Source organism: Propithecus coquereli, unplaced genomic scaffold (assembly GCF_000956105.1).
Source record: "Propithecus coquereli isolate 6110/MARCELLA unplaced genomic scaffold, Pcoq_1.0 Scaffold154, whole genome shotgun sequence".
Taxonomy (NCBI): Eukaryota; Metazoa; Chordata; class Mammalia; order Primates; family Indriidae; genus Propithecus; species Propithecus coquereli.
This window is the reverse complement of record NW_012139858.1, coordinates 657786-670800: the sequence shown is the minus strand read 5'-3', so window position 1 is coordinate 670800 and position 13015 is coordinate 657786. Positions and strand designations below refer to the sequence as shown.

At 36.6% G+C, this 13015-nt stretch overlaps 1 protein-coding gene across 1 annotated transcript in view; it reads left to right on the top strand.

The window, feature by feature from the left end:
- TTC23L (tetratricopeptide repeat domain 23-like) overlaps positions 1–7564 on the top strand; it is a 28782-nt gene extending 21218 nt beyond the window's left edge. Inside the window, exons 5-7 of the mRNA XM_012640518.1 lie at positions 584–709; positions 3620–3797; positions 7437–7564. Coding sequence (XP_012495972.1) covers positions 584–709; positions 3620–3797; positions 7437–7460 — 328 coding nt within the window. The 3' untranslated portion in view covers positions 7461–7564. The remainder of the gene's footprint in view (positions 1–583; positions 710–3619; positions 3798–7436) is intronic.
- Positions 7565–13015: the final 5451 nt, after the last annotated feature.

Below are 13015 nucleotides of genomic sequence, written 5' to 3'. Positions count from 1 at the left end.
CAGTCTCCTCTCTACACATCCCCTCTTCTACTTTTTTGGTCCTGATGCTCAACTTGCAAAGTCTGCTATGTGGCCTTTCTCTGTTATACCCTCAGCAGGGGGCTGTTGAAAATGTGGGAAATAGAAGGATGTTTGGGAATTAAGGGGATTTTCTTTTCTGCTATTTGCCTCTGGCCAAAAACCTGCTTTGCTTGGACTTTCTGAATGACCCAGAAAGTCCCTTTCTGCATAATTAGTTCCTTTATTTTACGATTCGTGTGAACCAACTTGGGGAAAGTGAATAACTGTTGTCATGCAGTAGACGCCTCTGAAGGAAATCTAGTGTAATTTACAGTTTTTGTTCACTCCTGCAAATGCCACCCACTCCAGCCCACCACCACAGGAAACCCAAAGCCCTATTCCTTTTCTAAAGAATTCTTCCTTCTTGACAACATACACACATGGAAAATAGAGAACATAGTTAAGTACCCATTTTCAAATATTGCTTCGTTTTCCCAAGGGGCCCTTTTGTTTGCTCATCAACTGCTGTCCCTGTGCAGTGGCAGGCAGTTTGTGTGCCTGGCATTTTCCTTGACTGTTTCACTGGCAGAGAGGCCTATTTCAACCTGCAGAAGGCAGAGAGAAATATGAAGGAACTGAAAGAATTACATAAGGGAAGCGTTTGTGGATTGCAAGTCTCAGAGAAAGACCTAACAATTGCTTTGGGCAGGTAAGATCTGGGCTTGGAGAAGCTGAGGCTTTTGTGAATGAGGCTTGGAGTTACATGATTATTCTGTACTCTCTATATAAGGGAGAAAAATATTCAGAGCAAAAAACCCAGAAACTCAAACCATAATAAAGGAGGCTCTTAATTACCAAATGCACACACTGTGCTCCAAGCTCTTTGTGCACTGCCCCATTTAATCTCCACAACAATGATTGAGGTAGTTGGTGTAATTATTATTTCATTAGAGAGACACCAAGGAGACTGAAGCTAAGGTTAAACAAAGAGTCCAAGTGAGACAGCTTGTAAGTGTTGGATTCATGATCCGAACTCATGGACTCTTAGCTGTTCCTTATAAAGTGCCTCTCACGCTTATTCTAGGATTACAGCTTTTTTTCTGAATTGCCACCTACTTTTGTCATTACATGTGACATCTTAACAGATGAAGAAGGAACAATTAATGAAGACAATTGGAGGCTATGAAAGCTATGCACAGCGTGTACATTTTAAAGGAAAGTTGTGCTTCATATGGAAACAAAGTTCATGGAATTTGTTCAAGCCAGAACAAGACTTAACTGTTTTGCAGTTAAATTAGGGATCCTCTGAGAATCAGAATATTTAGAAATGAGAGGGGGCCTATCAGATTATCAGAAGAAAAAAATAAAGTTTACTGTTCCCTAGGTTTTTAAAAAATCTTCACATCCTCAAAAGCAATCTGTTTCCAAAACTGTAAGCATTGGCACAATAGGGCATATGACTGAATGATGAGTAAATGAAATATTAATACATGTATTATGTCTGCTCCTCTAAACAACCATGAATCTAGAAGTCAAATGGGAAATGGTAGGGAGATGTTGGAATGTCCAGAGCTAAATCAAACTATTGACTTAAGTCCATAGGGCTATAAATTGGAATGTCTTTAGTGGCTAAAGTTTTTCTGCCTTATGTGAAAGATGGCCTCCTTCCTTTTTCAGAAAAATTCTAGTGCTCATTTCATTCCTTCATTCTACAATATTTATTGAGTACTTATTTTGTGCATGCACTGTACTAAGTGTTGGAATGCCTGCTAAGTATAACTACATACTAGACACTGTTCTAAATGTTTTACATAATTTATTTAATGGAAGCCTCCATACAGCTTATGAGGGTGGTAGTTTTATTACTTTAATTTTATAGATAAGAAAATTAAGGCACAGAAAGATTAACTCAAGGTGATAGAACTAATAGAAGACCTAGGATTGTAACTGGGCATCTGACACAGTGAGTTGATATTGACTAAATATCTAGTAAAGGCAAATACCTTTTTTCATTTTAAAGGTAGAGAAACTAAGGCAGGATTGTTCAGGACAGACACCTTGCTAATATCTCCCTATAAGCTCTTGATAAGAGCCATTATAATTCTATAATTTATGTTCTTATGGGCTAGGGAAATAGTGGTCTCATTGATCAAAAAATTACTTTTATAAAGAATCATCAGGTAACATACCAGTGTTCTTTTGGTTAATCTTCAGGGGAAAAATAAGCCACCCAGCTTAAAAAAATTGTGACTGTTGCTAAAATGCCTCCTATAAAATAATTTTGAACACATAAATATGTATTTTTTAATTTTTAAAAACTTTTTTAGAGATAGGATCTTGCTATGTTGTCCAGGCTGGCTTTGTACTCCTGAGCTCAAGGAATTCTCTTGCCTTAGCCTCCTGAGTAGCTGGGACTACATGCGCATGCCACTGTGCCCAGCTCACACATGTATTTTTGGTTTTTTGTTTTGTTTTTTGTAGAGATGAGGCCTCGCTATGTTGCCCAGGCTGGTTTCAAACTCCTGGTCTCAAGCAATCCTCTTGCCTTGGCCTCCCAAAGTGCTGAGATTATAGGCATGAGCCACTGTGCTTGACTGTCACACATATATTTGTAATTCAATTTGGGAATACAAAGATAGGGGTTACAGGGAAGTAATATTGATTGTGTATCTACTGTATGTTAGGTGATTTTACATATAATATTTAATCTTTACAATAACCTTATAATATAGATATGCTTAACTGTATTTTATTTGGAAGGAAATGTAAGCTCTTAGAATTTGATAAAGCTAATAACTGTCAGAACTGGCTTTAAAACCACCCATGTTCTCATTTTGCCTTGCTATCTCTAGAAAGATAAACCTGAATGAAATACTATTTTATCTCACTTTAAAAGAATTATATTCATAATTTTGTTAAGGAAAATTTGAAAATACAGACAGGTATGAAGAAGAAAATAAGTCAGTTGTAATATCACCACCCAGACATAATTGCTGTGAACATTTTGGAGATATGTAGATATATATATCTCATATTTTGAGTGCAGTTTTATATCTTGCTTTTTTCACTTAGCACACTTTGATTTTCTCATATTGTTAGTCTAAAAAGAAAACATGATTTTTAATGTTTCTGAAGTATTATATGATGTGCCATAATTTACTCAACCACTCCGTTTTGGGGGATATTTATGTTGTTTTCTCTATCCTTTCTCATTTTTAACTGAGGAGGAATAAACCAAAATAAATTAAACAAAGCAAACACTTTCTTTGGCCTGAAAGAGAGTGAACCAGCAGTAATAAAACTTTGATTTTAGAAACTCTGTTTATGAGTAAATTATCCCATCTTGTGACTTGCTGGAAGCCATTTTTTCCATTTGCTTTTTAATAAAATTAGATGATAGCATAACTTATTAATGGCTTTCATGAATGGCAGTTAGTGAGATCTGGTGGGTAAACTGCAGGATAATAGGAGTTTATTTACAGCAAGGCTGGATTTTGAGCCAACCACCCAGATTATTGGCCTATGAAGGCCAAATTCTTTAGTTCTTGGAATCAATTCCTTTTGTGTCTGCAAAGTAAGAGGCCCCTGTGACTTTCCATCTTCGTACCTTTTCTTATAGAGCCTCCTTGGCCATCCACAGGCTGAACCTAGCTCTGGCATACTTTGAAAAGGCAATTGGCAATGTTATTGCTGCCAAGGGTGATAGGACGTCAGATCTGATTGGTTTATATGAGGAAATTGCTCAGATCGAGCAGCTGAGGAGGAACCACGACCAAGCCATCCAGTACTTGCAGCAGGTTGGTGGGTTGGCTGCGGCCCAGCTTGGGTGGTCTTGTTTGGGCCCAGAGTCAGGGAAGCTTGGGCTTCTCAGAACAAGCGGTGGGATCGATTCTGTTTTAACCCTGACTTCCCTCCAGATCCACACAGGAGCTCTTTGTCAAGTTTAAATGACCTGGGTAGAGAGCACTAATTCAGGTGGGTGGACCTGCTGTATCATTTAATCTGTAGCCCAGCACTTTCCCTCTCTGGCACCCCTTCTGATCTCTGTAGGTGCTGGGAAGAAGAATCCAAATGTGAGTCTAATCCAAGGAAAAAAGATACAGGGGCAACTGAAACACAAAAGGCCTTTTAAATGAAAAATCATGGTATTTTAGTGTAACTATGTCATTTGTTTTTTAAGACAGTCTAGTTGATTATATTTCCAAATCTAAGGTTAAACCAACAAAAGGGTGTTTGACTTGGAGGTAACTAACTTGACAAATGCCCAGGAGAAACCAAAATAAAACATAGGAAGGAATGTTGGGTCTATATGATAACAGTTTAGGGCACTTCTGTGTATCATGTACTTGAAACTATTAAAGCCACCTTTCTCTTTTCCAAATGAGAATGCTGCTTGTGGCTTCACGTATCTTCCACAGTGACAAGCAGATTGAAAAGTGGCTTTCCTATATCATCGAAAAAGTGCAGTGCATTCTAACAGTATGCATGAAAACAGAAACTGAAGAAAAGGTATCACAAGCAATCCTACAATCTAAGATTATAAGCATCACACAGTGGAGAAATGTTAGGGAATGCTGCTCTGAGGGCAGGAAGTCCATTGCTTACAGAGAAAGCCGGTCTTGTTTTTGTGTTCAAGACTTTCTTAAAGCAGTGGTCAGATCAGAATGGATAAAACAATAAATATCAGTGTTTCCCAACACCACCAAAAAAAAAAATAAGAATTAAAATTTATGGAATGCTTTTATTAAGTGCACTTGAAGATGTATTGATTCATTTACTCCATATACTAGCCCTTTGAAGTATTAATAGGCACCATTATTATTTTATCTCATTTTAAGGATGAGAGTTACAGCTAATTCAGCTGAAGTTGTATAGCTAACAAGTGGTAAAGCAGGTATTTGAACTCAAAAAATTTAGCTCTAGAGCCTGTGCTTGTAACAACTCTGCTCTGCATCTTGGCTCCAAAGTGTTGTCTGGTAATCCCTTCAGCTCTTTGAAACACCTCATAGTGTTTGGCCTGTAAAATATTAAGCACAGATTGTTCTTTCGTTGCTGGTGGGTGTAGACTAGATGTTTTCTTCTTTCTCCTTCCTAAGTGTTACCCCTTCCATTTAGCACAAATAATAATAAAATCCTTCACTTGTTTAGTCTTGACTATATATGCCAGGTGGTATTCTAAACAGTTTACACATATTAATTCTTTTTATTTTATTTTTTTAATTTTTTTTATTTCAGCATATTACAGGGGTACAAATATTTAGGTTCCATATATTGCCTTTGCCCCACCCGAGTCAGAGCTTCAAGCATGTCCATCCCCTAGACTCTGTGCACCATACCCATTAGGTGTATATATACCCATCCCTTCCTCCCCCCTCCCATCTGCCCAACACCCAATGAATGTTATTACTGTATATGCACGTAAGTGTTGATCTGTTAGAACCAATTTGATGGTTAGTACAGTGGTGCTTGTTTTTCCATTCTTGGAATACTTCACTTAGTAGAATGGGCTCCAGCTCTATCCAGGAAAATACAAGAGGTGCTAGATCACCATTGTTTTTTGTGGCTGCATAGAATTCCATATTAATTCATTTAATATTTATAATAACTGTGATAAATATCATCCATATTTTACATTGGAAGAGGTTAAGTGACTTATGTCATAGTAAGTGGCTGAGCTGGGATGGGAATTCAGCCAGTGTAGCTCTAGGATCCATGCTTTACAAGACTGCCTTTGAGACTGAACTTTTGAGAGACTGAGCTAAGATTATGGTTTTATTTTTGCTATGAAACCTAATAAAAATAATTCTAGCTAACATTTATTGAGAACTTACCATGTGATGAGTACCATGCCCAGTGCTTTGCATATACCATCTCAATCTTTCCCAAACCCTAATCTGTGGGAATTAAATATTCCTTCCATGTGTGAAGGTGAAATTACTTGCTCAAGACTCAACAGCTAGGAAGTGGCAGGGCTGGGACTCAAACTCATCTCTCATCTAACTCCATGATTAGCTATATATTGGCTTTCAATCAACTAGCAATTCTATGGGAGCTACTAGAAAATCCACAGTGAAACACTCTCATTTGGGTACTTACCTTGTCATAATTTTCTTTATTCCAGGCTTATTCTATCTGTGTTTCTGTGTTCACTGAAGTCAGCCCTAAAACTGCAGAGACAAGCGCATTACTTGCCAAAGCTTATGCCATGTCTGGAGAGGCCCAGCACAGGGGTAGGTAGAAGAGGTGGCCTTGCAGTTATCATCGTTTCCCAGTCATGTAAGGGAAACACACTGGCAAATAGTCTATCTATAAATAAGATTATAATTAGCTATTCATGCCTGTAGTGGAAAGATAGGCTGGTCAGGATTACATACAAAATCAATCACACATGAATTTAGACCTGATAATATTCCCCCAAATTAGCTGGAACATCAGAACCAAAAAAAAAAAAATCATCTGATTTCTATTTCCTTTATTTCCTTAAAAACTCAGCAAAAATTACCTTTATAAATAGCAGGGATCATACACACTATGAATGTGACCTGTGATATATTGGTTGATGAGGAAATCTAGTGATAAACGAGAAAACCATTGGCTTCTCCTCCCCTCTTCCTCCACTCTCAATCTCCTTGACTCTTTTCCTCTCATTTACAAGAGAGGGTGTTTGTAGCAGTTAGAATTTCCTTGACCTATATTCGAAAGTGAGCTATTGGGGTTCTAGAGAAAAGCCAAATGATTAACTTATACTTCAACAATAGTTGTTGTCTGGCAAGGTCATCTTTTTGAAAGTGGGTGGTTTTGGGAGAGACACAAATAAACTGGTGAGAGAGGACAGTGTATCATTCTCAACTGGCTTGATCAGATTAATGAACACTGATGGATCCAATGGCCTGTCGGAGGAATTTAGGAGTTGTAAAGAATATAATTTGAACATTTTTAAAATGTTTATTTTCTCTGCCTACAAAAGTAATCCATTTTGGTGTTTGTTAATTTCCAGTTAGAGGATTAAATTTTCTAACAGTAACAACTGTATTTTAAAAGTACTTTTAAAATTACAACTCACTTCCCTCCACCCCACAAAACAGAAACCTCAGTAGACAGTACTTGGCTATCAGAGTTTAATTTAGTTAAAATATAGTCTTGTAGTGCACCTGGTAGTTTTATATAGTATTTGGGGTCTTAGGGATACTAAAACTATTCAGACAGAAGCTTTCTTTTTCTACAGAAAATCCCTGTATTTCATATGGAGAATAAAAATCAAAATATCATCTGATGCCTTCAAGTCGCATATTTTGAACCTTTTAAGGGTCCTTATGAGACCTGGAATGAGAACAGGCATGGACTTTAAGCATAAAAATATCAGTTGAGCCAAAGCTGATATTAGACACTTGTAAAGTCAGAAGTTTGCCTTATATAATTATTTCCATTTTTTCCAGATGCTGTTGAGATATATTTTATAAAAAGTATCAGTGCATATCAAGCAACTTTGGGCTCAAAGGATTTTGAAACACTAAGCACCATTGAAGAATTTTGCAAATGGCTTGTCCAAAATGGGGAAAAACGGGTAAATATGATCACCTGATAGACATAATTCCTAGTTCGTTAGACCAAAACAATTTTTTTTTTTATTTTACATTTCAGAAACTGGAGCTCAAACAAGTCCCAGGTTACATTAGGGATAACACACAGAACTGGTACAGCTTGAGATATTAGTAAAAAAGTTTTTTGTGTACGGCCATACCACCCTGAATGTGTCGGATCTCACCTGAAGCTAAGCAGGGTCAGACCTGGTTAGTATTTGGATGGGAAAAAGGTGTTTTTCTTGCATCTTGATAACTTGAGATCCTTCGAATCTAGGACACATATAAGCTTTGGCTGTGTAAATTTAATACTTTAAGTCAAAATTGGCTTCCACCTTTGGATCTAGCTACCAGTTTTTTTCTCTTGTTGGTGGTGTTTTTCTCTCGATCTGATCTTCAACTCTTAATTAGCTACAACTTTGTCTTCACATTAAGAAAAGTTATAGAAAATTTTTTTTGTTCTGATCTGTTTACTTATAAGTCCTATGAGTCTAAGCTATAATATTAGTCAAAAACTTTGGCCTGAACACAGTGAAGACCTTTGTCTGTCATGAGATCCCACATGACTTTTTAATCTGACCAAGCAACTTTATACTTTTTCAAGCAAGTGAGAAACACGGATGGATTTGACATAGTCTTGCTGGCCATGTGACAACCAGTTTAAGAGTAGGGTTATAGGTGAACAATAAGTAAGAATTTATTTCCAGGAATGAAGAAAAGTTACTTTTATACCATATCTAAACATTTTTATAAATACTGACATTTTATTTCTATTTTAACTGCTACTTATAAGGGCAAAAACCTAATAGTGATTTGCAACATTTTTTTCTGTGGCCATGATATTTTCTGTTGATTCAGAAGATTAACATGAGAGATCCCAAAACCCTAGGTTGACCTAGTATTTAATTTTATTTTTAAAGATGTGAAAATACTTTGCCACAATGTCGTATTTTATCCTTATGTTCTGGTGCAACGAACATTATGACTTGTTAGTGATAAAATACCAGTACCAATGCCTAAAGAGCTTTCTGCTTCTAACCAAGTGCTTCTTAGTGTACCAAGCTCCTGGACGAAGTTGTGAAAGGAGCTAAGTACCATGTGGCTCTAAATTTAAACAACAGGCAGGACTATGGACAGGTCATCTTTACAACTAGAAAGAAACCTCCACGAGAGCAGGAATTTTTGTCTGTTTTGTCTACTACCATGTCTTCAGTGCCTGAAATGGTAACTGGCAAATGGTGGGTACTCAATAACTTTTGAATGAAATGTGAGGCTCTAGGCCTATTCTAGAGGACCATAATAGAAACCCAGAGTCTTGGGAATTGTATTCCCATGGAATATAATTTGGGGGGGAATAAATAGAGGTTTAATCTGCTACTGATAAAAAATAGAACCTGTTTGGCTAGAACTACCACCTTTCAGAAATTCATCAGAATAATAAACAAAGAGAAAAGAGGAGAGACATCCACTATACATTCTAGGGCTTTTAGAAAACATGGAGTTGTTCCTTTGGTCACATTTATGCAAATCTGCAAGAAAAATGATATTGTACATATCAAGGGAGTAGGCACTGCTCGAAAAGAAATGCCCCACAGGTGTTATTATGGCAAAACTGGAAGAGTCTACATTGTTACCCCACATGCTGTTGGCGTTGTAAACCTACAAGCTCCGGGTAAGATTCTTGCCAACAGAATGGATGTATGTATTGAGTATATTAAGCATTCTAAAAGCTGAGATAGCCTGCTGAAACTTGTGAAAGAAAATGGTCAGAAAAAGAAGAGAAAATTCCTTGGGTTGAACTGAAATGCCAGCCTGCTTCACCCAGAGAAGCACACTTTATGGGAAATAATGGTAAAGAGCCTGAGCTGCTAGAGCCTCTTCCCTAATAGATTAACTAAGAAAAAAGGAAGATTCAAATAAAATGAAAGAAAAGACATAAACTGATGCCACAACAATTAAAAGGATTATTAAGAGACTACTATGAACAATTATATACCAACAAATTGGATAACCTGAAAGAAATGAATAAATTTCTAGAAACATATAACCTAGCAAGACTGAATCATGAAGAAAAAGAAAATCTAAACAGATCTTTAATAAGAAAATTGAATCAGTAATCAAAAAACCTCCCTACAATTAAAAGCCAGACCAGATGGCTTCACTGGTGAATTCTACCAAACATTTAAAGAAGAATTATTGCCAATTCTTTTCGAACCCTTCCAGAAAACTGAAAAGAAAGGAACACTTCCAAACTCATTTTATGAGGCCAGCGTTACCCTGACATCAAAGCCAGAAAAAGACACTACAAGAAAAGAAAATTACAAGCCAATATTCTTGATGAATCTATATACAAAAATTCTGAACAAAATACTAGTAAAATAAATTCACAGCACATTAAAATAGTCACACACCATGACCAAGTGGGATTTATCATTGGGATGCAAGGATGATTCAGTATAAAAAAATCAATCATTGTGATACACCACCTTAAGAGATTGAAGGATAAAAATCATACAAAAATTGGAAAGATGCAGAAAAAGCATGTGACAAAATTTAATATCTTTTCATGATTAAAACAGTCAACAAACTAGGAATAGAAGGAAATTAGCTCAACATAATAAAGGCCATATAGGAAAAGCCTACAGCTAATATCATATTCAGTGGAGAAAAACTGAAAGCTTTTCCTCTAAAATCAGAAACATAGTACTGGAAATACTATCCAGAGCAATTAGGCATGAAAAAGAAATAAAAGATATCCAAACTTGAAAGGAAAAAGTAGAATTATCTCTGTTCACAAAATGACATGATGTTATATAGAAAACCGTAAAGATTCCACTAAAAAAAAATCCCAAAAAACTGTTAGAACTAATAAATGCAGCAAAGTTCACGAGAGAAAATCAACATACAAAAATCAGTTGCATTTTTATATACTAACAATGAACAATTTGAAAATGAAATTAAGAAAATCCCATTTAAACAGTATCAAAATGAATAAAACACTTAGGAACAAACTTAACCAAGAAAGTAAAAGGCTTATACAATGAAGAATGAACAGGAGAATAATTTAATTATATGTATGCTTTTCTACTCTGAAAAATGCAAAAATATTATAATAACCTTGAGATTCATGAATTATTGGCAGTGTTTTATGGAAAGCAGCAATTGTCTTCCTTTTTATAATTGTTCTGACGTGGCACATAAGGGATGATGATTACATATACAACCCAATTATGAAGAAATGTTCTGTTTATACATGTCCACATAGATAATACAGGCAGTGAAGTGGGTTATGTGCAATTCTTGAGGGTTCCAACAATAGTTACACCTCTTTACTCTCTCTAAAGAAAGCGTACTGGAAAGGCAAATGAGTACAAGCACAATTGTCCTGTGAATCATTTTCAATGTACAATTAATTTTCTTTTTTACTGTATAGTAAGTAGTTAAGAGTGAGAGCTGGGCTGAAAGACAACTGGTCTGGACTTTTAAAAAATGTCAATATCCAGGCACAGAAGTTCATAGTCCCAGCTACTGGGCAGACTCAGGTGGGAGAATCGCTTGAGCCCAGGAGTTTGAGGCTGCAGTGCACCATGTTTGAGCCTATGAATAGCCACTCCACTCCAGCCTGGGCAATATAGTAAGATCCCATCTTAAAAAAAATTGTTATAAAAGATTAAAAAGGGCAGGAGAACTGTTACAGATTGAAGGAGACTAAAGAATAATGAAAACTAAATGCAACGTGTGATGCTTGATTAAACGCTAGATTTAAAAAGTTATAAAGAACATTATTGGGACAATGGGAAATTTGAATATGTAGCACATATTAGTAGTATTGTATTGATGTAAAATTGGAGTGATAATGTTATTGTAGTTATAAAGGAGAATATCTTTTTCTAAGATGACACATGCTTAAGTATTTAGGGGTAAAGCATCTTTATGACTACAATTTATTTTCATCAAAAATATATCTATGGGCCGGGCACGGTGGCTCATGCCTGTAATCCTAGCTCTCTGGGAGGCCGAGGCGGGCGGATTGTTTGAGCTCAGGAGTTCGAGACCAGCCTGAGCAAGAGCGAGACCCCGTCTCTACTAAAAATAGAGAAATTAGCTGGGCGCAGTGGCGCATGCCTGTAGTCCCAGCTACTGGGAGGCTGAGGCAGGAGGATTGCTTGAGCCCAGGAGTTTGAGGTTGCTGTGAGCTAGGCTGATGCCATGGCACTGACTCTAGCCCAGGCAAAAGAGTGAGACTCTGTCTCAAAGAAAAAAAAATATATATATATATCTATGTACATTTATATTTATATATGTATAGATACTATTTTTTTTAAAGAAAGCACAATAAAGCAAATGTGGCAAAAGGTGAATCTAGTTTAAAATGTTATGGTATTCATTCTACTACTCTTTCAGCTTTTCTGAAGGTTTGAAAAATTTTTAAATAAAAAGTATGTTAAAAAAAAGAGTAAGAGCCAGGGAATTCAGACTGCCTGGTGTTTCAATCCTGACACTGCCAACTATAGACTGTGATCTTGGCAAGAGTCTTAGCTATTATTAGTCTCCATTCCTTCTTCTGTAAATGAGTATAATAATAGTTCCTCTCTCATAGAGTAGCCATGAAGATTAATATCATACATACAAATTAACTATTATTAATTATAAGCTTGGAACTTTAACTCTTAATAGAAACAAATTACTTAGGTGACACATCACAGCTGACTGATCCTGCTGGGTTATGTCATTGTTGGGTAGAATGCCTTCTCCATAGAGCTCATGGAATAGAACCAGCATGCTCCTTTAGAATTGCCAGGCTGATTTTTTAAAAAATGTTTTTATCCCTCAGGAGGCTTATAGACTACTTAAGTCTTCATTGAAGTCCCAGATCAACAGCTACGGTGACTATAGTGAAAAAGTGGCTGAAACTTTTTATAACATGGGCAGGATCTGCTTTGCCAAAGGAGAGCTTGGAAAGGCAATTCAGCTGCTAAGGAAGGTGAATGCCAGCTGATTTTGTTACATTTTCTCCTAGGCTCATAAGCAGAATGTGCAGAGTGGAGTGATGTGAAGAGTGACGTATGTATGTATTTATTTTCCCTTTCCTTTCCATTACCTCTCTTTTTTTTACTTCTAATTCTCTCTCTCTCTCTCTCTCTCTCTCTTTTTTCTGAAGTGATACGTTCTCTTTTGAAAACTCTGCTTTCTAAGATGTGCTGAAGGGAGAATATGATTCAAAAACTTTTGTTGTGTCCATGCCTAGACTAGCATCTTAATTTTGGAACCTAGGTATAGCAGTGGCAGAATCTCATGAAAGTACTCCAAGGTCGAGTGGGATTAGGGTTACCTTATAAAGCTATCCTTACCCAAGTATTGCTTCCCCTTCCAGAGAGTTCATTCCTTTGCAGCGGGCCTGTAGCAAGAGGTAGTCAACCAGTCAATATACTGAC